This window comes from Notamacropus eugenii, chromosome 6 (genome assembly GCF_028372415.1).
Source record: "Notamacropus eugenii isolate mMacEug1 chromosome 6, mMacEug1.pri_v2, whole genome shotgun sequence".
Classification (NCBI taxonomy): Eukaryota; Metazoa; Chordata; class Mammalia; order Diprotodontia; family Macropodidae; genus Notamacropus; species Notamacropus eugenii.
The window spans coordinates 52072612-52098345 of record NC_092877.1 but is presented as its reverse complement, the minus strand read 5'-3'; the positions used below and the strand labels follow the sequence as shown (position 1 = coordinate 52098345).

Here is a 25734-nt window from a genome sequence, read left to right as displayed (position 1 = left end):
GGGAATGGGTAGGGAGGGAGGAAGGGAAAGAAGTTGAAACTCAAAATTTAAGAATTGAATGTTGAGAATTATTTTTACATGCAACTGGGAAATAAGAAATACAGGTAATGGGGTATAGAAATCTATTTTGCCCTGCAAGAAAAGAGAGAAGATGGGGATAAGGGAAGGGAGGGATGTGACAGACGGGAGAGCAGATTGAGGGAAGGGGTAATCAGAATACATGGTGTTTCAGGGTGAGGGAGGGAAGAGATGGGGAGAAAATTTGGAACTCAACATCTTGTGGAAATGAACGTTGAAAATTAAAAATAAATAAATTAAACCAAAAAAAGAAAGCGTTTTGTCAACCATAAAGCACTATTTGTTGTTGTTCAGTTGTGTTGGATTCTTCGTGACCTCTGGACTTGTCCACAGAGTTTTCTTGGAAAAGACACTAGAGTGGTTTGCTATTTCCTTCTCCAGTATGTCCTCATTTTACAGATGAGAAACAGACAAATAGGAATGACTTGACTTGCCCAGGGTCACACAGGTAGTAAATGTCTGAGGCCAGACTGAACTCAGGTCTTCCTGACTCCAGCCCTGGCACTGTACCACCTCGCTGCCCCATAAAGCACTACAATGAGTTATTATTACTACAGATAATTTTATACTCAGAAGGAAGTCCAAGGGAAGGGTTCAGACAGAGCACCACAAGAGATTTCAGGACTGACCACTCCCATCAGGGAGTGGGAGAGAAAGGACAACAAAACTAGGAAGATTAGTTTAGCTGAATTGCACCTAGTAGGAGCTTAATAAATATTTGTTGGACTGAACACTGCAGTCAACACGATGGTAAAAAGCAATTATCTCAGAATGAATGTGCCATGAGCATTTGTTGTTCCTATAAACCCTCAGATTGCTGAGTTCACAGATCTGGTGGCAATGTTCATCTTTCTGATGTATGCACCACAATAAACCCTTACATGGAAAGGTAACTTTCCTGAGGCAACTGTAACTCTGTTCTGATCTCATGAGTTGTTCCTCAGAGTCCTCAGCCCTGAATCTGGCTCTAATATCACTTCCCAATGCAGAATAATCTCTCTCCAGGTATCCTTGGGGGAATTTGGTGCAGGATTGTGACCTTGGTTGACCCTGAATTTAGGCTGGGGTTCTTAAACTGTGCATCTGGCAAGCCCAGGCCCTGAGGCTTAATGCACCTAATCCGGGTAGGTAGCTTTGTGATGTGTGCCATTGAGAAGCTTCATAATACTCTCAAACATAACAGCATCATCCCCCAAATGAGTGGCTTAGAGATGATTCTGGATCCTCAAAGGCTGTGCCTGGCCCTGCCAAATTGGAAAGGCCTGGGATGTGGAGTCAACAATGGGGACCAGCCTAGCTAAGTGTGGAGGGACTCATCATCAGAAACTCATGAAAATTGTCTATTAAGGTGGAAGGGTTGAGATCTACATTAATGCAGGAAGCAGATATGCAAACAGCGTCATGGATCCTTAAAGAGCCAAAGCAGAATAGTATCCAAGAGGATTATAAATCACATAAAGAGCTAAACCGTATATTAAGTGTGACATAAAGTAAATGTGCTATGTAATACAGGTTGAAGAATACACATCATTCATCCCCAGTGTATTTGGCCGGACCATGTATTGATTCCTGATTGTATCAATCCATCTACGTTTAGAAGAATCCTGCCTGGAGTGGTCAGCGGAATTAGCCTAACTCAATCAGAGTTAATTCTTGCAGAGACAGGGGTGGGGGTGGGGCAAGGGATCGGATGCCATTTTACCAGGCCTTAAATAAAAGAATATTACCAGGGAAAGAGGTTACACTCTGATCTGGGATCCAACATGGTACAGAGTCAAGCCAGACTTCATGGGGCTGGGCAGGAGATGAAAAGAGGATTTTGAAACAATCTAGTCAAGGACAGAAGCACCCTATGAAATAGAATGGAAGGTATGCCAGCAAGATGCCAATTTGTCTCACTCAAGATAGCATCGTTTTATGCCTGGAGCACATTGACTTTGCCCCCTTCCTTGCTTTGCTTCACTGGTGTTGCTGTGGGTACAAAGTAGGAACAAAAGGAATGGGTGCTACTGCTCATTCTGGGGGCAGAGGAACAAATGGGAGGTCTTTAAAACTCCCTTTTCCATATGCCCACTCATCAACCTCCACTGCCCTTCCTCAGGCTATGGAAACAACAATTTAAAAGGCTCTCCCTATTCCACAAGACACCCATAGACACAGTTACATTAAGTTGTATATATGTCACACTCCTTTCCTAAGATTAAAAGATCCACAAAAGCAGGGATTCTGTTTTCTCTAAACCTTGTGAAATTAGTGACTTCCCTAGCACCTAGCACAGTTCTATGTATGTATTGGTGTAGGATTCAGAGGTGGGGAACCTGGGGCCTTGATGCTTTCTAGGTCCTTGGGTATGGCCTTTTGAATGAGTCCAAGTTTTACAGAACAAATCCTTTTATTAAGGGGATTTGTTCTGTGAAATTTGGATTCGGTCAAAGCGCCGTACTTGAGGACCTAGAGGCCCACATGTGGCCTTGAGGCTGCAGGTTTCCCACCCCTGATAGATATGTGTTCAGGTGAATATGTGAAGAAACACAATGAAGTGTGCATGTATAATAATGAGACTAATTGTCTACTAAAAAAAGTTGCCACCAATGATGGTGCCCCTGCTCAAGGCAATTACCCTCAGTGGTAGTAACAACAACATTGGTGCTGGGGAGGTGAGGAAGCAGGAATCACCTGGAAATGGAGCACCTGCTTTGGTGTACTGAGGTAGCCTATTAAAAGTGACCCGAAGCTGTGACAAACTGCTGCTCAGGGGACACTGGACTTGAGAAAGATAAAATGGGTGCAGATCACCAAGGGAGCTGCTGTGACCACAGCCAACTGGGTATGCCAGGTTCTTTCCCTTCTGTGTCAGTTTTCTATGCCATGATGCACGTGTTTTTTCTGGAGTGTACTTTTCGTTCCCCTCTACCTATAGCTTCATTCAAGGCTTCCTAAACTCTACTTCCTATGCAAAGTCTTTCTTACATTCCCAAGTTATTAATGTTCTTCTCATTAAGTCTTTGTGTGTAGCTTATCTGTTTTCATGTAGCCTCCTCCCAGGACAATGTAACCTCCTTGAGGCCAGAGACTGTTTGTTGTTTGATCTTTGCATCTCCATTGCCTTGTGTGTGGTAGGTCTTTAATGAAAGCTTGTTGGGCTGGTTTGGAAGATACCCATGGGCATGTCTTGTGTATCTGGAGGTGAGTAGTATGGAGATTTGGGCAAAGCAGATACCAAAGGGAGAAGGGCCAATGAGGGGATGAATGCCTGCAGGCCCAACTATTAGCTTCTAGTCTGCTCCCTATCAAGACCATTTCATTTAATTTTTCCTAAGAGCACAATCCCTTGCTCTGATTTTTGGACACAGTCAAAAGTTATTCAGAGCTAAGTTCCTTGAAGAGAGTGGTGATTAACCAGCATGACCCCCAAGGACACTTACTGCCTGTGTGACCCCAGCCAAGTCACTTAACTTGCTGCAATTTTCTCATCTATAAAAGGAGCTAGAGAAGGAAATCGCAAACTATTCCAGCATCATTGCCAAGAAAACCCCATGAAAAGTTGGACATGAATGAAAAAAATGACTGAAACAAGAAGAGCCTTCCAAGGAGAGAGGCAGTTGCTCTTAGTTCTTCAATGAGTTCTTAAAAGAGATAGACCAAGGGCCACTGAGACCCTAGGACTTGTAGGTATGACCCAGGTAATGGTGTGCTGGTAAATGTTTAACATGGCTCTCAGTTGTGTGTAGTGTTGTACGCTAGACATACTGTTAAATATAATATGCATTTTGAATATTTTCTCCATTACTTTCTTAAGTTTGGATAACCCACAAAACAACAAATCAAGCCCTGATTTGTAGCGTTAAAACACACTGGAAATTTAACAATTGTAAGCTGGTTCTAGCTAGCTCCAACATAGCCCTGCACCCAGGGAACCTTTCCATGCTGTTGATACAAACATGAATAAAGACATGTGAAACTTGGGTCCTATTTCACCAGTTTGGGGAGAGTAAGGTCCCATTCGTTGTGTTGTGAGGATGATACAACTTACATTTATGCTAATGCTACTTACTTCAACAATGGCTCAATCCAGGTCTCCTTTACATAAGAGGCATCATAGATTAAACTCCATTCATCTTTTATCCATGTGGTCAAATTCATGATGTTGAAGAAAAACTGGAGGAACTGAGGAAAGAATGTTGAACTTTCAGTTTTCATATATGAAACGCTTGGTGCACAGTCATTTCTATGGCTTAAATTCTGGTTTTCTGATCTGCCCACCTGGAGTTCCTTCCTATTGATCTCTCATACTTTAGAGGCACTTGAAGTCCAGGATGCAAATAACAGTAGGCTGAACTTACTGGGCCTGAGCAGAGGGTTCACTGGGGTGGGATGTTGCCTTTCTAGTTCCTTTCTGAAATGCCAAGAATGATGCCATAGGTTTTATTCTTTAACTTTTGATGCATGGGTCACAAACACAGCCTTGGAATCTTCAAAGACATGGAAGATAAAAAGATGCACAACCAGTATGTCACTCAACTAAAAAGCCAGTTGAGGGACACATTCTATTTAGCTGTGGTTGGGTGACAGAAGAGCAAGAAAAGGAGCAAACATTGATATAAGAATCACTGTTAACTCCAGCCATTGGGTACAGCGATGCTGCAAATCTCAGTGTCCTGGAAAAACTCAAGATACTGAACTGATGGAGAGTCATTCCATAGCAAGAAGTGAAAAGACTAGATGACCTGTCTGTCTACAAAATATCTTTAGAGAATGGCCAGGGGCCTCCAAAGTCAATATACTGCAACTATCTATTGCCTAAGGTGGAGTTAATCAGACTCTCTGGTGAATAAGAAAGGAACTTGGGATATTTGAGGAATCAGTTCCCCTAGAAGAACTGATTCACTAGTTGCAGATAGACATTTGGTGCCAGATGATGGCCTATTCAGGAAGGATTTGGGTCAAAATTTAAAAGGAAGCCAAATTTTGGTGGTTCCTTAGGCATTAAGATACTTGCATATAACTAAATGTACCCAATGTCAAAATGTGCTTAATAGGAATGTATGTGTAGAGCCCATATAAGACTGCATGCCATCTTGGGGAACAGAAGAGGGACGGTGAGAAAATTTAAAACTTATGGAAGTGAATGTTGAAAACTGAAAACAAATTAATAAATTTGGAAGAAAATAACTAAATGTATATGGTCCTAGGATTTGATCTACTACTACATCCCTATAACTATCTATGTGTTTTATCTACTGAATGTAGTTATTTGATGTGTACCATACATACTTGTGGGTGGCCTAAGTATCTCAGTGCTTCACATGTAACTTTACTTTATGTAATTTTATAGATATACATACACACACATATATAAACACACACATATGCTCATGCATGCACACACACTCTGTGTGTGTATAATGTGAGGGGTAGCTAGGTGGCACAGTAGATAGAATGCCAGGCCTGGAGTCAGGAAGACCCATCTTCCTGAGTTCAAATCTAGTCTCAGAACTATACTAGTTATATGGAGTGACCTAACCCTGTCGACATCAATTTCTTCATCTATAAAATGAGTTGGAGAAAGAAATGGCAAACCATTCCAATATCTCTGCCAAGAAAACCCCAAATGGGGTCATGAAGAGTCAGATATGACTGAAAACTGAACGATCATAAAAATATAATGTGTATCTACAGAGTCAATGTATACCTGGTATAATTCACAGATACTGCAAATTTTATAATTAGGGAAGGATGTAGAAGACATGCATGATGGAGGAGAGAAGCAGGTTAATAGTCACTTTCCCATATTTCCATGGGAATGAGTCATGGCATTGAGGAAAAGGGATTACTTTCTCATAATGCCATAATGCTAGGTACTGACTGGAAAACAGAGAAATCCAAGCCTGTTGAGGGAGGGAGGATGGCAGGAGTCTGGGGGAGTCATGGTCCTTATCTACAGTACAGCAGTAGCAGTGGCCAGAGCATTGACTGTGTGGGAGTCGTGACTGCCTCCATGTTTTGTTCAGGTGCATGGCATACGAAGGACTAGAGCTAAGGTGTTTGTAGACACTATGTTCAAAATTGGCTTTTGCTCCCTTTTCTTCACTATTCATGTTAAATGATTTATGCAGGGGATGACCCATGCGGGGAGAAAAAGGAAGATGGCCCTGTTTGTTTGCTATAGAGGCTTAGCTATGAGTCCCATTTGTATCCTTTACATGTTTATTAAATTATGTTTTATGTTCAAATTTTTATTAGCCTTGCTTTTTCCTGCAGATATGTTAACACAGATTCTCTTGGAGGGAAAGCCAGTAATCAGCAAAATTCAAGGGTTCTCTGTTTCATCAAGGTCAGGGCAAAACACAAATCCCCTGTAAAATTTCAATCACTTACTTCCCCTTTCAACTGTCCCTGCGAAGATGAAAGTTGGTTGTGGCAACACAACCTCCTCCCCTCACGACTGTCTTCTCCTCTTAGTCCTGCAATGTCCCAATCTCCTGACACTCCAAAAGAGGGGAAAGGGCACCAAGGCCTGAGGCACTGAACAGAAACTTGCCTACTTCACAGTCTTGCCAAGGGCAGGCCCTACATGTAACAATATTGGTATTGAAGAAGTGCAAGGTGTGGTGGGGTATTGAAAGAAACAATGGACTGAATGGAAGTTAGGAGGCTTGATTTCTCTTGTCATTCAGGGGTCAGTGCTAGTATGGAAGAGCTTTCTGTCCACAGTTACTCATCCAGAAGGAAAAGAAGGATGGGATTAGCCCTGCCCACACTGGTTTCAAAGCCCTCTGGTACATTCAGCTTCCTGTGCGTGACAAATTGTTTGAACTTTTTTGGTTGTGTTCAGACCCTTTTTCTTACTTCAGCTTTCTATTTCTAGCTGAACCCAGATGCTCAGACCATGCTTCATTCCCCCCAGTCATCCAATGGGACACCAGGGCCCAGACGGGGTAGGCATCTTGCCTTCTGTCCCTCTACCAGGCATAGATTCCTTTTCTCCCTTGGTCTTCTTGCCTTTGGCTCAGGAAGCCACAAATCAAACCAATATTACCTTTGCTACTGGAATGACAGGAGAATCTACTGTCCTCTGAGGCTACTCATAAGCTCTGGGACTTAGAGTAAAGCTCTTGTCCATGGCCTTCACTCCCAATATGTCTCCCTTTAGCAGAAGATCAAATCCTTGAAGACAGGAACTATTTCCCATGTACAGCCCCAGTCCCCAGCACAGTGTCTAGATTAGAACATGATAGGTCACAAGGGGTACTTGATTGATTTCTTGACTTGTTTGCTGTCTGGTTTTGGTTAACGCTTGCTTGGCTGGTTGATTACTCCTGTTTACTTAGATCTGGTAGACTTCTTGCTGCTAGGTGCCTCATGTCCTACCCCCTCCCACTGGCACTCCAATTGACTAGTCCTTTTGCCAGCCCCCTTATTTGCTATTATGGTTACTGACCTTTTGCTGTTCTCTCACCTGTGGCCTTTCATAGACACAGACTGTACCAGAAGGGAGCACCAAGCCACCCCTCCCCCACACTGATGGGTACAGAATCCGAACCTCCTTGAACTCTCCTTGAATCTTTCCACTTAATCTGGCTTTTCCCCATTGCTTCACTGGCTTCCCACCCCAGTCCTCCATTGTCTGATATCTCCTGATTGCCTCCAGCTGTTTTCCAACCTTGATCAGTCATCCCAGTTACATTAAGATCCTCCTTGGATATCTCCTCAAGATCCTCCCTAAAGTCTTCCTCCCATCACCCCAGTCTACTAGACTATTCCCAGATCCCTCTGACAATCTTTCTGTATATAAGTTCCATCTTGTCTCCATGAAGGTGCTTAGATTCAAACCAATTCTAATTCTATCTAGATGAGGTTCAGTTGGGCCCCCTTGCCCAATACAAGCTTAGACTTAAAGTTAGGCTCCTTAAGTCAACCCAGTATGAGAATCTTTAATAAACTTTGTCTTATTTTGGCTGAAAGAAGGCTTTGGTCAAATTCATTTGGAAAGGACTCTGGGTATCAGTATTTTGGGGTCCCAAGCACCCCAAACCTCAACATTATGGTTTTTGACCTCAACAGCACCAGGCTTCATTTGGACCTGGATTCAAAAACAAGCTCTTCAATTTACTATGTGTGTCAACTGGGGCTACTCATTTCATTACTCTGGGCTTCAGTTTCCCTCCATGTAGGTCAGGTTCTCTGGATGTCGGTCCCCTTGACTTTGGAGGGTCTAAGTCCCCTCCTCCCCAGTTCTAAATTCTGTGATCATTTGACTTCAGGAAGACTCCTGGTTGCCTCATGTCATAAGTCCCCCTTAGTCCCTACAAAGAACTAAGAGACACAGGACAAGGTTTGACTGGATGACTTCCAAATTCTTTCCCAATTCAGACATCCTTAGTCATTTTAGTGGACAAGGAAAGACATTTCTTTGTTCCAATTCCCAAATGAACTGGATGCAGTAGGAAACACTTAAATTCCTACTGGTTTTGTGTGAGTTTGTGCAGCACAGAGTGGTGCAGAGTAATATCTGGGTCCTTTATACCTTTAATATGCTACGACTAACTCCTCAAAGCAGGCTGGGAAAATCCCTGCTGCGCTCAGTATTTTCTAAGGTGATAAACCCCAACTACCCCCTCTTCCTTTTATTCTCCTTCTCTTCTCCAGATTTAGTAAGGCTCTGCCAAAGACAATCTCAGTGCTTCTGTAGGAGGATGGAAAGTACGGAGAAGGCCAAGCATCTGCAAGTTTAAACTGAGCAAGAGTATTCTAAGATCCTTAGAATCATGTTCAAGGCAGTGTGATCCGCCAGTTGCTCTGGAGACAGGGCTGACCTCAATGTGCTGACTCAGCATCACTCTAAGACACAAATTTGTCTTATTGTACATTTTTCCTAAAAGTGATTGCTCTGAAAATGTCGCAGTATTTTCAGGACTCCTGCAAGGTCTGATTGCTTTTAAGGTTGATTCCAAATTCTGCTGTCACAGCTGAGACTTGGAAAGAGAGAATGGTTCTAACCATGGATTCTGGCACATAAAGGGTTATGTTCCCAAAGAATAAAAGCTTGTAATGAGCCACATAAACTTGAAGTGTTTAAGTAAAAGATCCCTTATAGCCTGACAGCTAAGGAGAGTCAGCAGAGCCTTGGAGAATAGGTAATCAGCTTCACAATGAACAGCTTGGGGAAGCAGTGTTTAGCCAGGGGATTTAAGGAAAAAGGACAAAGGTTATTACTGGAAGTAAAAGCAACCCTGGCCATAGCCCTATAGCCAACCGGGCAGAAATGGTTTAGTAGGAGACAGTGGGTCCTGCCGGTCACCTAAGATCATCCTTACGCAAATGTTTTAGGTACTTCACCTGCTGACCTATGGGGAGGGTACCAGGGCCAGGAAGGAGGGGACAATTAATAGTGAACCTACCTCTCTTGCCTCCACCCCCAGGTGCCTTATGTACTATGACTGCGTTTCCTGCTTGTACAGATGAGTGGGTCAATTTCTCAGTAGAGTTATTCTCTACATCCATGAATCTGAGCTATGACTTTACCCTATTCTTCAAGCAATGTACTGAAAGGCCCTAGATGTTACATCCAAGTACAAGGGACTAAGAATATTCAGGGAGAAATATTTCAGTAAATTCCTAGAAAATGGAATTATAGGAGATAGAGGAGGAGGTTTGTCCAACCTTGTGTCTGTGTGACCGAAGATAAGCTAAATTGGATCGAAATCTTTTCTTAGGGTAGGAAGAAGGGATACTGAAGAGAAAAGGGGGAGGGGTAAAAGTACTGTACCTATCACTCTTTAAAAACACCTAGAAGCACAATGGGAATTTTCCCAGCTTGCTTTTAGTAGTCACAGAATCATAGAGTCACAGAAGATCAGGGTTCTTAAAAGCCTCAAGATCATCTAGTAAGACTAACTTAATAGCATAGACTTAGCTGTCACTGTAAGCACTGATGAAAGGAGAACAGGTCCTATCTGTGTGGACATGGAACCAACTCCTCTGTGTCTCTCTGTGGTTTGTGTGAGAGGTTCCTGTCTCGATACCTATGGAAGAAGGCAGCACCTCCCACCAATGCCACCATTTTATAGATGAAAGAAGAGGCAGAGAGGGGAGTTAATTGGGAAATCACATGGCAAGTTAATGCTAGAGCTGGGATCAGAGACCCTAAGCTTCCTAATTCTTAACCCAGTATCCTCTCCCCTTTACCTCCCTGCAGTCCCTTCAATATTTTAAGGAAGTCTCGAGAGCATGAACCATCTGGAGTATATGCCCTCTTTCTGATCATAAAAATAGCTCATTTTCACAACCCTTCTTACTCTCTGGGAACAAATGACAAATGTGTAATTTCATAGTCAGGGAACAGTGTCAAAAATATATGAAGTTATGAAATGGAGAATCGGTTATTTACTCCTCAAAATGCCTGAGACTTGAATGCCTTATGTACACTACCATAGATCACTTAAGATTGGAACAGATTATTACAGCTAAGCTTCTAGGGCGAGCCCTGTCTGCAATGGGTATTCCTTAATACTCTAATATGAGGTAGAGTGATTTAGGATAGATTGCTGACTGCCAGCTAGTGAACTCGGTTCTCTAATGGCTTCTCTGCCCTCTAACTGCTAATACGTTACAGCCTGCTCACATCCACCAAGGATCTGCCTCCTTCTCTTTGGGCGTGCTCCAACTTTTACTCTTCAGAGGCAATGGCATTCCATGATGTGGAGCCAGCCAGGCAGCATCACTGGAAGAAAACTGATGCTAAAAAGTTGGATTGTGGTTTCAGAAATTTGGAGTCACTAAAAGCATTGTAGAGTTTCTCAAAGTAAATCCAGTCTGTTTTCTTCTTCTCATGCAATGCTGGGATCAGTTCATTGTACATCCAGAGTGCCTGTCCACTCACTGTATACCCCCCCCCACATATACATACACACATACATATACAAACACACACACACACATATACACATACATATCTGGCATTCCAAAAGTCTTACTGCTCTTCCAAACTTTAGTATCTTAAAAGTTCACTAAAATCTTTGGGAGCACTTGCACATATTACACACATATAAATGCATACAACACACATGTATACAAACATATATATACAATTTACATCTACATAGTACATACAAGTTAGGTATGAGCACATATTAAGTTCTCTTTTAAATTACTTAAGCTTAAAAGGGCACTGAGACTTTTAGGACACCCTGTACATATATAAACACATATATATGCACTATTATTATATTATAATAATATATAATATATACACAGTAATGGACCCAATTTATAGCTAATAGCATCATCTGGATAATAGGCATTCTTCATCTTCTGGATTTTTTCCATGTGAACAGGTTAAATTTTTCTAAGGAATTATGGATCTCAGTTTCAGAAGCAGGGTGACATATATGACAATAGTGACACATATGCAGAAATAAGGTGGACCAGTCAAGTACTGAAAGAGATGAATAACTAAGAGACAGACCTCCCACTCTACCGGTTACTCTACCACTTAAAAAGATCTAGAGGAAGGTCTCCAGAATGGTGGGTGGACATTCCCCACCCCTGAGTCACCTAGGATTTACATAAGGAAATGGGCAAGAGTTCCAAGCAGGAAGAAAAGGCATGGATAGATTTTGACCTACCCTGCTGAAGGGAGCACCCATATCAATGAAGTTACAAACCTACTGAAGTTTTAAGGTGAGTGACTGAGTGACATTTAGATAAACCATTAAGACAGACATTTTGCCTTTTTATCACTTTACTTTCCCTATAGGCATAGGGAATAATTCTCAGTAAGTAACTCATGCTTTCTAAATTCTCAATTATAATGTAGAGTCTGCCCTTCCATAGATCACACAGAGGTTAATAAAGAAGGTGGTGGTGACAAAGATAGCTCTCTAGTGGCAGGAAGTTGGGGCAAGCCAGCCCAAATGTGCCTATGTGATGCTTGAGTGTGACATTCTCTGTCTCTCTTGCCTCTTCTCTTTATTATCTACTCCTTCCTTCTTTCTTTCCTTTCCTCCTTTCTTTCCTTCCCTCCTTCTCTTCTCTTATTCTCTTTCCTTCCTTCCTTCCTTCCTTCCTTCCTTCCTTCCTTCCTTCCTTCCTTCCTTCCTTCCTTCCTTCCTTCCTTTCTCCCTCCCTCCCTCCCTTCCTGCTGTCTCCTAATGAAATTGCTAAGAAAATGAATGTTTATGAAGATTCCCCAGCCCCTCCTGATAACCTATAGATCTCAAGCACCATTCTGCACAACTATAACTGTACCAACGAACACAAAGATCACTTTATGGAGACAGTGTATCCCAGTGGAAGGGGCACTGGCCCTGGAGGCAGTGGATGGGACTTCACCTCCCACCCCTGATGATGACCATCTGTGTCGCCTTGGACAAGTCACTTAACTTTCTTCAGTTTCCTCATCCGTAAAATGAGAGGGTAGGAGGAGATGGCCTCAGAGGTCCTTTACAGCTCTCAAAGATCTATGCAAACTCTGTAGAGCTCTTCTGTTACAAAACACTTTGCATACATTATCTCGTTTTATCATAATAATGAGAGCTCACATTTATACCACCCTTGACAGCTTAAAAGTACCTTACATCCATTATCCTTTTTAAAGCTCATCACAACTCTGGGTGATAGGCAGGGAAATTGGGTGATCGCTGTTCTACAGAGGAAGAAGCTCATGGTCAGGAACATGAAGTGACAAGCCCAATGTTGTGCACCAAGAAGGTGCACAGGGCGAGGGGTCATTAACACATGCCCCACTTCTCTCCTCCATGCCCCATGCGGACTGTCTTGAAATTTATTGTAATGGGATTTGAGCTCTAAAGTTTAGACCCTGTCCTTGGAAGTCAGAGTACATTTTCCATTATGCTGGGAATTTTTAGCTTTAACTGTTTTATTAGAAAAGTCCCAACCACACTGCTCAAAGAGGAACATTCTGCCCAGGGCAGCAGAGATCACAAGGATAGGCTAGAGTTGGCAATATTTCAAGAGGTCTCTTTGCTGTTTTCTGGCTACCATTAGGGAAACTGGGCCCCTGGCAGCTCTGATGTCATCATGCAAGGAGGGGGTACAGGGAATGAGGTACCATAAGAAAAACAAGAATTGTCCACTCTGCACAAGACATAGGGAGTGATGTTGGCCTTAGAGTCAGGAAGGTGAGTTTAGATTCCACCTCTGACACTTAGTAGTTGTGTGACCCTGGGAAAATCCCATAACATTTATGTATTTCAAACATAATTCCCTTAGCACAATTTTATTTACTAAGTCACCTAGGGGCTACACAGAAGGAATAGGATTTCTGTTGGTGGAGGAAATTCCTCCATTGGGATGAGGTCAAGATGCTTCATATATATAAAAGATGCTATATTAAGTGCTCAGAAAACAAAGACAAGAATGAAACAGTCCCTGTTCTCAAGGCACCTATGTTCTACTAGAAAGCTATAGGAAGAGTGCTGGATTTGAAGTCACATTCCCTGAGTTAAAATCCTGGCTCTGCACCTTGCTGTGAGACCTAGGATATGTCACATAACCAATCTGGGCCTCAGTTTCCTCAGGTGTAAAACGAGGGGATTGAACTGGATGACCTCTCTGGTCTCTTTCAGATCTATGAAAGGTAACTTGGGCAAAGAAGTTTTCAGATAAATAAACATTCATTTTACCAACATCCCCAGCTCCCATCTGTAGTGTGTTTTCCCTTAACTCCATATTCACTTCTCCAACTTGAGATAGCTCATTTTTGCTCCCTTGCATGGTCCCTCACTCTGGCATTGGCTCCTCTGTCTCCAGAAGTGATCCCTGCTTAATCTGATTCTCTATGATCTAATACTTATGCACTGAACATCAATTTATTTGTACTACACTTAATCTGTGTGTAAATCATGTCTTCCCTACTAGACCATAAGTTCCCAGAGAGCAGGCAACATACATATGCACACATCCATACATATATATGCATACGTGTTTCTGTTTTTTGTTTTGTTGTTGTTCCATGAATACCCCACCCCCACCCCGCCCTAACACTTGGGAATGCACCAGGATGCTAATTAACATTTGCTAAAAGGTCAACTCTGAGTGTGTGATGTCACTCTTACTGAAAATTTCTTTTTCAATCCAAACCTATCATCTGATTCTGGGAAGGTCTGTAGTTAATTTGGTAGCTTAATAAGATTCCTTGGGGAGATCACAGACCTCGGTCAGCTCACTCATCTTGTACAAAATGCCTAGCACCAAGGGCAGCTCCTGAAGAGAAGCTGACACTGCAGAGAAGCTCCTTCTCCTAGAGGGGCAGGGTGGCTGGCGGGCAACACAGTAGGAAGGATGTTTCAGGGACGGCCACAGGAACGGATGTCATATCACAGTACATAAGAAAGGTTGGGCACTGCTCGCCCAGAGCTACACAGATAGGTTGCTGTCACTGACTTAGGTAGCATGGTGGGCACAGAAGAAAGACCCCTGCACTCATGATTAGGGACCTGGGTCAAGCCTGGCTCTGACAGTTACTAACTGTGTAACCACAGGCAAGTTAATGGATTTATCTCAAATAAGATAATATTTGTAAAAGTACTTAGCACAGCACCTGGCACAAAGAATCTTAATACATGCTTATTCTCCTTCCCTTGCTGAGACCCAGTTTTCTCACTGGGGATGACAATAACTGTAATGCCTGAGGAAAGAGCTTTGTAAACTGCAAAGTGTAATTGAAATGTGAGCTATCAGTACTGTTTCCATCAGTACTTTGAAAATCTCTTACTTCTTGGTGTGGGAGGACCTTCCACTAATGTAGATTACAACCCTTCTATGACTTGGTAAGTAGTATTTATGAGTTGCTGTGGCTGAAAAAAAATGAGATGAGTAAGGCTGGTGCTTGGGTGAGGGATAAAATCTGCTGTAAGGAATGAACTTGATAGAATCTTGGATTCTGCTCCTAAAATATATGGTCCTATGGTATGATGAGCCACTGGAGTGGCACTTTAGTAGAGGATATATATATATATATATATATAAATGATCCTTAAAGAGAATTCTAGTTTGGTCCATAGAATTTTCTCCCAACAAAGAGACTAAAAGATGAACTGAAAACCCGTGATACAAGATCATAATCCAAATGGGTGATGGACTTGCAGTCAGACAACCTGTGTTCAAATCCTGACAAGCTCATCACTTGTGACAGGTCAAGTTACGCCTCCTAGTAAGCCTTAATTTCCTCCACTAAAAAATGAAGGGGTTATATTTCAGATGACCTCTGAAGCCTCTTCTGGCCCTAACATCCTATGATCCAATAAACAACTTACTGAGTTCTAAAGACTTTTCTACCTCTAGGTTTTCAGGTTGAATAAATTTCAGTTCAAGAAAAGAAGGTAGAATGAAAAATGAGTCTCTAATGGAATCAAATCACTTCAGACACCCTAAAAATAAATTTCTCACTTTAGTATGAGACATTTAGAGAAGCACTGGTTGTCAACCCATCTGCTAGGCAACAATCCTGAGCACCTACTTTGTGCACAGAGCTGTCTCAAACTCTGTGGGGAATTGCAAAAGAAACGTAACAATGGACCACAATTTACAATCTAAATGAGATAAATACAGATATATCCTGAAATACATAAACACATAACAGACAACATTGAGAGTCCTGATTCCACCCCTTAATAACTCACAATTATAAAGCTTTTATCATAACAACCTTCATAGGTACCTGAGTGATGTAAGTATTATGATTCCTACTTTCTGATAAGGAAACTGAGGTTCAGAGAAAGGAAATGCCTCCATCCTGGTTACACTGTGTCAGAAGTGGTATTTGGGAAGCTTATCTCCCATCTCAGAAGGCCAGAGCACTGAAGATGCCATCCAAGAAAAGGCAACAGTGAGCCTGAGGTTATCTATAGGGGTATCATGGAGCAGCTTTGGAGATGGTGTTTGTTATGTGTGTTTTGAGAAACAGATCTCAGCATGGTATGGTAAAGGCAGGGGAGTCACCAGAGAGCTGGCATTGTGCTACAGTAAACCTAAAGAGTATGAGGGGTAAGGAACTTGGTGAAAGTGAGTGATGCAGGAGAGGGAGAGGGAAGGAGAGAAGGCAGTTGATGTCTGGGTCATGCCTACCTTAAGCGCCCCAGGCAGTGATCTGTAGCAGCCCACAGAGCAAAGATGAGAAGCAGCTCATGAGTTCTGGTCTCATTAGTCATTGGAATTGGGTTATTTTAAGATTTCTTATTCTGCTTTAGAAAGATGGCGTCTGGGATAGAGACAAGATGGCTTTAAAAAGCAGAATTAGTCAAATGGAAAAGAAGGTTCAAAAGCTCACTGAACAAAATAGTTCTTTAAAAGAGAGAATCAAGTTCAGGGAAGCTAATGACTATGAGATAAACCAAAAAGTTAGAAAACAAAACCAAAAGTTTGAAAAAATAGAAGATAATGTGAAACATCTCATTGGAAAAACAACTGACCTGGAAAACAGATCCAGGAGAGACAATTTAAAAATTATGGGATTACCTGAAAGCCATGATCAAAAAAAAGAGCCTAGACATTATCTTCTATGAAATTATCAAGGAAAACTGTCCTGAGATTCTAGAACCAGAGGGCAAAATAAATATTGAAGGAATCCACCAATTACCTCCTGAAAGAGACCCGAAAAGAGAAACTCCTAGAAATATTGTAGCCAAATTTCAGAGTTCCCAGGTCAAGGAGAAAATACTGCAAGCAGCTAGAAAGAAACAATTTGAGTATTGTGGAAATACAATCAGGATAACACAGGATCTGGCAGCTTCAACATTAAGGGACTGAAGAGCTTGGAACAGGATATTCCAAAAGTCAAAGGAACTGGGATTAAAACAAGAATCACCTACCCAGCAAAACTGAGTATAATACTTCAAGGGAATAAATGGTCATTCAATTATATAGAGGACTTTCAAGCATTCATGATGAAAATATCAGAACTGAATAGAAAATTTGACTTTCAAACACAAGAATCAAGAGAAGCATGGAAAGGTAAACAGAAAAGAGAAATCATAAAAGACTTTCTAAAGCTGAACTGTTTATATTCCTACATCGAAAGAAAATATTTATAACTCTTGAGACTTTTCTCAGTATTTGGGGAGGTGGAGGGATTGTACATACACACACATACACACACATACATACATACATACATATATACATACATACATACATACATACAGAGAGTACAGGCTGTATTGAATCAGAAGAGATGATATCCACAAAAAATAAATTAATTAAAAATTAAGGGGTGAGGGAGGAAAATACTAGGAGGAAAAAGGAAGAAATGGAATGGAGTAAGCTATAACTCATAAAAGAGATAAGAAAAATCTTGTTCAATGGAGGAGAAAAGGAGAGGGGAAAAGTGAAGCTACTCCCTCCACATATGGCTCAAGGAGCGAACAATATGGTCACTAAATTTGGTATGAAAATCTATCTTACACTACAGGAAAGCAGGGGAGGAGGCAACATGTGGGGTGAGGAGAATGATAGAAGGGAGGGCAAATGTGAGAAAGGAGTAACTAGAAATTAACATTTTTGGGAAGGGACAAGGTCAAATAATATAAAAATAATGGGGGATAGAGTAGGACAGAGGGCAATATAGTTAGTATTTCACAACATGATTATTATGGAAGTCTTATGCAAAATGATACATATTTAGTCTGTATTGAATTGCTTGCCTTCTCAGTGGGGATGGGTAGGGATGGAGGGAGGGAGAGAAGTTGGAATTCAAAGTATTAGAAACGAATGTTGAGAATTACTATTGCATATAACTGGGAAATAAGAAACACAGGTAATGGCGTATAGAAATTTATCTTGCCCTAGAAGAAAAGAGAGAAGATGGGGATAAGGGAATGGTGTGGTGTGACAGAAGGGAGGGTACATTGAGGGAAGAAGTAATCAGAAAGCAAGGTATTAGGAAGTGGGGGGAGGGCAGTGATGGGGAGAAAAATTGGACATGTTACAAAGTGAGGTAAAAGCAATTAGTATTAAAACAATTGACTGAATTAATTACTGAGACTAAATCATACATATCTTTAGTTTGGGGGAAAGAATTTTAGTCTAAGTTTCCTGGAGGCAGGTAACCTCAGGTAAAATTTGGCATTGATGGAAAAGTCAAGGTTTTAATGGTAAATTTGATTTGGTGATTGCTATTTAATTAGGAATTAGAACATGTATAGAAAGGCATGTGAGCCACTTAAGACTTGCCTCCAAAGATGATCCTTAGCCAAAGTGAAATTATAGCCATATCTGAAACCTAGTTATTGGAACTTGCTATTTTAAGATTCTATGGGACTATTAGGCTCCGAGTCTAACTCCAGGTAGGGATAGCAAGAAAGGTGGTCTGAGTCTCCAATCCACGATTCCAGTAACCCTGTGAGATGCTGATATGAATTGCAAAAGGTGATCTCATGGGAAGGTGGGAGAGCAACTGTTCAGACTGGGCTGAGGTAGGATACTCCTGACTCAGTTTCCCCACTGACGCCTGGCAGACTTTAAGCCTGACTGAATGCAAGTTGACAATCTACTCCTGCCTAGAACTGACATGAATTTGGGGAGATATTGTTTCCCTGCAACGTCCCTACTCTTGGTAGCAATTTCCTATAGTCAAAAAGTTTGTAAGCTTAATAGCAGATCTATTAAATTATAGATTACTGGTAGGGGACCATCCGAGGTTAAGTCTAAAATTAAGCTATGAGGCTTAGGACTTTAGACCAACAACAACAAGTTAGGGTCCTTTAATTCTTAGTAATAGTGTGGAGACAATTAGGTCAAGGGCTTGTGAGACTAGCATGCATAGTTATTATTTGTGTGTCAGTTGGTTAATGTTAAAAAATATTCATTTGTGCTCTATATTGTAAATGCTTTAGAAGAAGTATCCCTTGACCAAAGTTAGAATTGTTTTATGTGATATGAACTGTGTTAAAGATGAAAAATTAAAAAAAAATAGAAAGATGGCTTCTGGGACAGTGGGGTCTGGATAGGTGAAGGGTACCTGGAGATCAGAATGTGCATGTCTGTGAGTGTCAGCATCCTGACAAAGCTGGAAGGAACCTCAGAGGTGATCTAGCCAAACATCTTCATTTTTAAAGATAAGGATTCTGAGAATTATAGAGCTAAGTAACTTGCCTGAGGTCACAGGGGTATAAGTGGCAGAGACAGAACTTGGCCTCATGTCTTGTGAGTCTTTGCCCCTCCACCAAACTCAGTGCTCTTTCCACTACACCAGAACTACTGAGTCTTTGCCACCCCCCAAAACTCAATGCTGTTTCCACTACATGAAAACTAAACTTCCCCCACCCAAGCTCTCTTTCCCTTCCATTCTATTTTCTAGTTGAACAACCTTAAATTCAGTTTGTTTGTTAGTCAATTAAAATTTATTAAACACCTAGTTTGTGCCACACACTGTGCTAAGTGCTAGGGGTATAAAGAAAGGCAAAGTGCAGTCCCTGCCCTTAAGAAGTTCACAATCTAATCTAACATTTCAATCTAAAGTTCACAAGAAGGCAACACATAGACAAGAATGTGTCTTAGTATGTTTCTCAGCTTCCTCATCTGTAAAATGAGTAGAATAATACACAAGGTTGTCATGAGAATCAAATGAGAGAAATGTATACATTTTTGTATATTGTACTTTGCAAACTGTAAAGCGCCAAATAAATGATGATGACGATGATGATTTCAGTCAATCAAAGCATACCAAAAGATACCCAAATGCTAAAGGGGGCCATTCCACAAATAGCATTAAGATCTTATTGGACCTGCCACCAGAAAAAAAAATTAAGAGAAATATAAGACACATTTCTAAACTGCTGTAGTAGGGAAGAGCCCTGGACTTGGAATTATAAGGCATGTTATCACACAGGTGTTCAATAAAAGCTTGTTGAATTGAGAAAAAAATCAGAAAAAAAAAACCAAGAAAAAAACCTCGTTTGCTCTCCTGTACAGTACAGAATCACTCTGGTAGATATAGGAACAGCCATGTATTTGAAAACAGAGGCGGAGTTTATTTCAGAATCTCAATTTCAACATGGCTAATTCAATACTAGGTTTTACTTTCAGGTTTCACTCCCCTGCTCATGAAGCTCCTGTGGCTCCTAGCTACTTTTAGGATAAAGTCAAATCTTCTGCTTTCCATTTAAAGTCCTTCACATTTGGGTTCCAGTTGACCTTTTTAGCCTTGTTATACACTACTCCCTTTTCCCACCTTTTCAATCCAGCCAGCTGGCACACTTGCTGTCCTTTATATGGGATATTCCATTTCCCACCTGTGTGCTTTTGCAGGCTGAGAGAGACAGAGACACAGACAAATGGAGAGAGATGGGGAGAGAGATCCCAAATCTCATCCAAGGAGAAATTCATTAAAGCCTTTAGTGCAGCCAGCTGGAAACAGGGACATGCTCAAGGCAGCAGGTCCTCTCCATATCTGCTTCTTCCTAGAGTTTTCCCTGAAGACCTTTGGAATCACATGTTAGTCTCTCAAAGTCAGAAGACAACTCTCTTCTCTTCAGAGGCTCACCAACTCTGCCCTTCACATAGACATGGAGTATCAAATAATCATTCCTCTACCTCCTAAATATTGACTCTCCTTCAATGGTGATTCTTATGCAAATATCTTGTGCTGGAGTCCTGGGTTATGTTTATTTTTGTACATACTGTTTCCCCTGATAGACTGTAAGTTCCTTGAGGATAGGGTTTGTTTCATTTTTGTCCTTGGATCTCCATTGCCCAGCACAGTATTCTTTTTATCAAAACTGTGATTTCATTGTTGTAAAGGAGTTCTCTAAGAGGATTACTGATGCAGGGTGGCACCTGTTCTGAAACTTACAGTCTTAGGGAGTTGCCCGGAGCTCTGGGAAGTTATGACTTACCCAAGGTCGTACAAACAGTATATGTCTGAGGTGAAATCTGAAACCAGGTCTTCTTGATGCCAAGACCAGCTTTTTATCCAGTTCAGCACACTGTCCCTTGCTCAGTATACAATAGATATTTAATAAATACCTGTTGATTGAAGGGTAGGTTCCCCTCACTGGAGGTTTCTACGTAGAGCCTTGGAGGACCACTGTCATGGTATGTTATATAGTAAGGATTCCTTTGAGGGAAGAAGTGGGCTAGAAGTCTACTGAGGTCCCTTTTCAACTCTTCAATTCTGAGTCTATGATGTTATCCAAACTGACAAATATGAGTAATGTAAAGACATATGGAAAGAGATTTGTGGGATAATGCAAGCTTAGACAACAAATCAGAAGGAAGAATTCACACTAATTAGGATCATAGAAAAAGAAAAGTGATGAGGTCTGAATGAATCCTGATGGAGACCAAAAAAGAAGGGATTGAAAAGTTGGGACATTTTATATATTTAAAATTATTTAAAATGTAAATAGATGGAAAGTAAGTCTAATTGTTGTATCAGTGTTTGATACTACTTATAATAAATCATTTTAAAAAATAAGAACGAAATGATGCAATATACTGGCACTATGCTGGTAGCCTTAGAAATAAGCTGAAAGGTCAGAACAGCTAAGAGAGCAATATCAATGGTCTATTTACAGAGAACACTGTCTTTGTGGGGTTGGGAGAGATCTTAAGAGGAGCAGACTTCTGGCTTCCTTCCCATTATATGGCTGATTTACCAACACCATTATGTGATGATGAGCTGTGACCCTAGTATTATTAGCACATCAAAGAGCTTGGGAAGATTCATACACCAACCACAGCACAATTATACATGGGAGATGACAGGAAGAGGGAGAATAGCAAACACTGGTTAACGCTGGGCTATTTCTCACTGAAGCTTCCTCGATCTGGCCAAGATTTTTCCAGACACAACATGTTGTGTGATGGAGTGAGAGGCTTCCAGAGAAAGTTGATTTCCTGACTAGACACTGCTTTTACAAGAAGTTCACCTGTAAAATGATCTCAGACCCAGGCACAGTCAATAGATCCATGAAGGGTTCGTCAGATTTCAGTAACTCTTACTGACCTAGTGAGTGACTGAAGAGGTGCTGGTAGCAGTGGGAAGGGCTTAGGGCATCTGAACTCCCATCCTGGCTCAGACATGAGATTTGTGGCCACTGAGAGATCACAACCTTTTGAAGGCTTGGTTCCCTCACTGTGAAACATCAATAATAATACTTGTACAAGCTACTTCATAGGGTTGCTGTAAGGAAAATGTTTGTAAACTATAAAATATAGTGTTAAAGATGTAATTTATTGTTATGTTTTACTATTATCATCACTGCCCAGCACTTTGATGTGATCTGTGCTCAAGATTTCAGGCAACTTATAGCCCAGCTTATTGTAGAAGACGTCCCCCAGGAAGATTACTGGGAGAATATTGCTGTTACAGAGGTGAACTTTAGTTCCAGGGAATAACAGATGATTGCTTCCTTGCCTCCCAAATGTGACACATTCTGTTTGTCTCCTATTTATCTCAGAGCCTTGCGCGTTGTTTAGCAACAATGCCTGCTACAAAGATTTGTGCTGGTGGACTGATTTTGCATGGATGTAATCGAAGAAGACCCATACTGTTCTAGGGCTTGATGCAATTACCCCAATGTCTTTCGTAGTCAGATTCATCGAGTGAATTTCACCATCAGTAGGGAAGTTGCCTTCCAGCTGGACTCTGCACAGGATTATTCTATAACAGCAGCAAACTGCTCCAGGGAGCATGTGTCACCTGGCTGTATATGTACTTGATGCTATGGTTACATTCCTCAAGGAATCTTGGGTAATGCATGTGGTGGAAAGCTTATTGGAGAATGGTTTTAAGGCTGTTTTGTTCTATTGAGGCAATTAAAAATAATTAATAAGCAATAAACACAATGAGATCTCATAGTTTCTAGACTTTTCAGTCAACTATGATGAAGAAGATGTGTTCTACTGTAGAAAATCGTTAGCAGAAATCTCTTCTCATATTTTAATCAAGGATGCTCTTGATGTGTACCTGAGCCATTCTTAGGAACATTTTACAGAGATGAGAAATTAGATGTTCTGGGGGTCTGGCCTATGCACAGAGCACCTGGGACAGCATTTCTCCACATGGAGGGATAAGGGAGCTTGATTATGGGAGAATCATGATGACATGTAAGAGAAGTCCTCTGGAGAGGTTGTAGAGCAAATATGGATATTCTTTAACTGCTTCTGGTTGACAAGTCATGTATGGAAGAGGAGGCATTCAGAAAGGTCCATTAGCATTGATTGCTCCTCCTTGCCTCTTTCACTTTTGGCTCCATTTGGTGACTCCTTTGCTCATGGTGTCTAATGAAAGACCACGCTGACAGGAAAGAGGCTTTAGGGCCTTCTCTCCTATGAGGCTATGTGGCTGCAAGAAACATGCTTCGACAGTACTTGGCATTTTGGTTTGTTCTTTTTCCATTCTAGGTAGAAGGAATGGGCTCTGTGACCTTAGAAGTTTCAAAAGGTTGAGAGAATAAGTTCCAGGAACCTGGGAGTCAGAGTTTGGGCCACATGTCACATCCAGTGCAACATCAGTGACCTTCAGGAACAACACTTGATATCTGGGCCCACAACAGCTGAGATGTGGGCTCAGGTCAGGCCCTATCTAGACATGAACTTGATGGAACCTGCTCTGTAGAAACAGGTCAAGTTGGTGTAAGGGAAAGCGTGTCTCCAAGGCACTGTGGGAAAACATTTGCATATTTGTTCTTCTTATCTCTGAAATAAACGTCTTTTTATAATAGCTATTATAATTTTCAGTAGCTAAATAGAAAAGGGGTGCTAGTCCCCAGACTCAAACAATGAGGAAACCCAGCTCTGGGGTAGGGCTTGAGTCAATGCAAGCAGTAGAAGAAAGAACCTCCAACTCCTCAGTGTGCCTTAAAGGGAGATGAAGCAGACCTGAATCTGGGTGAGAGGGTGAGCAGTGGTCCTCCAAGGCTCTACTTAGAAACTTCCAGTGAGGGGAACCCACCCTTCAGTCAAGACATATGGGATGATATCAGCCTTTCTGTCATCTTTTCTTTCTTTCTTCCTTCCTACTCCTCCCCTCCCTCTCTTTCTCTCTCTCTCTTTCTTTCTTTCCTTCTTTTCCTTCCTTCCTCCCTTCCTTCCTTCTTTCCTTCCTTCCTTCCTTTGTTCCTTCCTTCCTTCTTTCCTTGCTTCCTTGCTTCCTTTCTTCCTTCCTCCCTCCCTCCTTCCCTTTCTTTCTCCTTTCCTTCTTTTATAATACTCTTTTCTTATTCTTTTGGTATTTTCTATGAGGTATTTTAAAAATTGAACCTGCAGAAACTTCAAAGTAGTATTGTCTCCAACATTTTTTTCTTCGTGTATTTGACCAAGTCAAACTACTCTCCTCAATTCCATGTTCTTAGGTGCTATTTTTAATTCCTCACGTAGTATATTGGACACTTTTGAACATTAATATTGTCATCAAGGATAGTAGCCTTGATATGTTCACAGGTCATTGTCTCGAAGGTTTTTGACATATGGATTAACAGTGGCTGAGGTCAGTTCAAGTCACCTGTGTATGTGTGTGTGTGTGTGCACGTGTAACAGTATTCTAATTTCCCCCCTATTCTTCTGCATCATCTCTTCCATAAGATATTTTTTTTGGGGTCTTAGTTCTTCCATCTGTAAAATGACAAATTGGACTTTATGACTTATAAGATTCCTTCCAATTCCAAATTGTGCAGTTTAACCACAATTCCCTGTACTTCAAAGAACTAATTGATAATGAGATAAACAAAATTTTTGCCTCATGTGTGGGTGGAGGACATACTTATGTACAAGGTGGTTGGCCATCATGTAAAGTTTTCACAAAGTGTAAAATTATTTCAGTGTGTTTAATATCACATTTTTAACATATAACAACATAATAAGCTGCATTTTACAGATGAGGAAACTGAGAGTCAGCATTGAGTCTTATGAATAGTCATATAGCTAAGTAAGTGCCAGAGTTGGGATTTGAACCCAAGCTCAATGTGGCTAGGGTTTCCTCCTCTTATGCTGCAAGTTCTCTCTTCTACTGCTTCCATTGGCTTGAGTCCCCACCAGCTGCATTTCCCTCATTTCCTTCTTACCTAGCTCTTGCCAAAGCTAGAAGCCAAAGGCATATTGGCATGGTTATACTGAGTAAGTCAAAATGGGAAGGTTGCTTTTTTAAAATATAAGCTCAAATATTTTAGGACAACTAGTCTCTCATATTGTTTCTTAACCTTAGACCATGTTTTCTTGTTTTGTCCTTCTAGATCTTAAATTTATCTCCTGCTTCTAATTCCTGCCTTATTATTGCCTTTTGGTAACTGACCTCTTTACTGTGAACAAATCTCTGATTGTTTCTGGTTCATCATTGACATAATTCACCAATCAATCTATATTCAATTATTAAATACCTGCTTTATGCCAGAATTGTGCTAGTCACTGGGCATACAAAGACAAAAACAAAGTAGTCCCCAAATTTAAAGAGAGACAACATAGAGTCATATACAATGCAGCTTCTGAGGCTGAGCTGCAACAAAGTATGGATCCATTCTCTGCCACTTGAGCCAATTTTGCCCTGACAATTAACACCAAGAAAATACAGCTTCTCTATCAGCCAGTACCATACCACCCGTACATGGAACCATTGGTTATAGCAAATGGAGAAATGTTGAATATTGTGGATAAATTCACTCACTGTGGCAGTATACTTTCCAGGGATGTACACAGTGA

At 41.2% G+C, this 25734-nt stretch overlaps 1 protein-coding gene across 2 annotated transcripts in view; it reads right to left on the bottom strand.

Moving 5' to 3' along the window:
• The window catches only part of CFAP99 (cilia and flagella associated protein 99), a 179009-nt gene that overhangs the window by 80439 nt on the left and 72836 nt on the right, over nucleotides 1-25734 (bottom strand). For both annotated transcript variants that reach the window (XM_072620042.1, XM_072620043.1), the window contains exon 5: nucleotides 4133-4245. In XM_072620042.1, the coding sequence (XP_072476143.1) occupies nucleotides 4133-4245 (113 nt within the window). The remainder of the gene's footprint in view (nucleotides 1-4132; nucleotides 4246-25734) is intronic.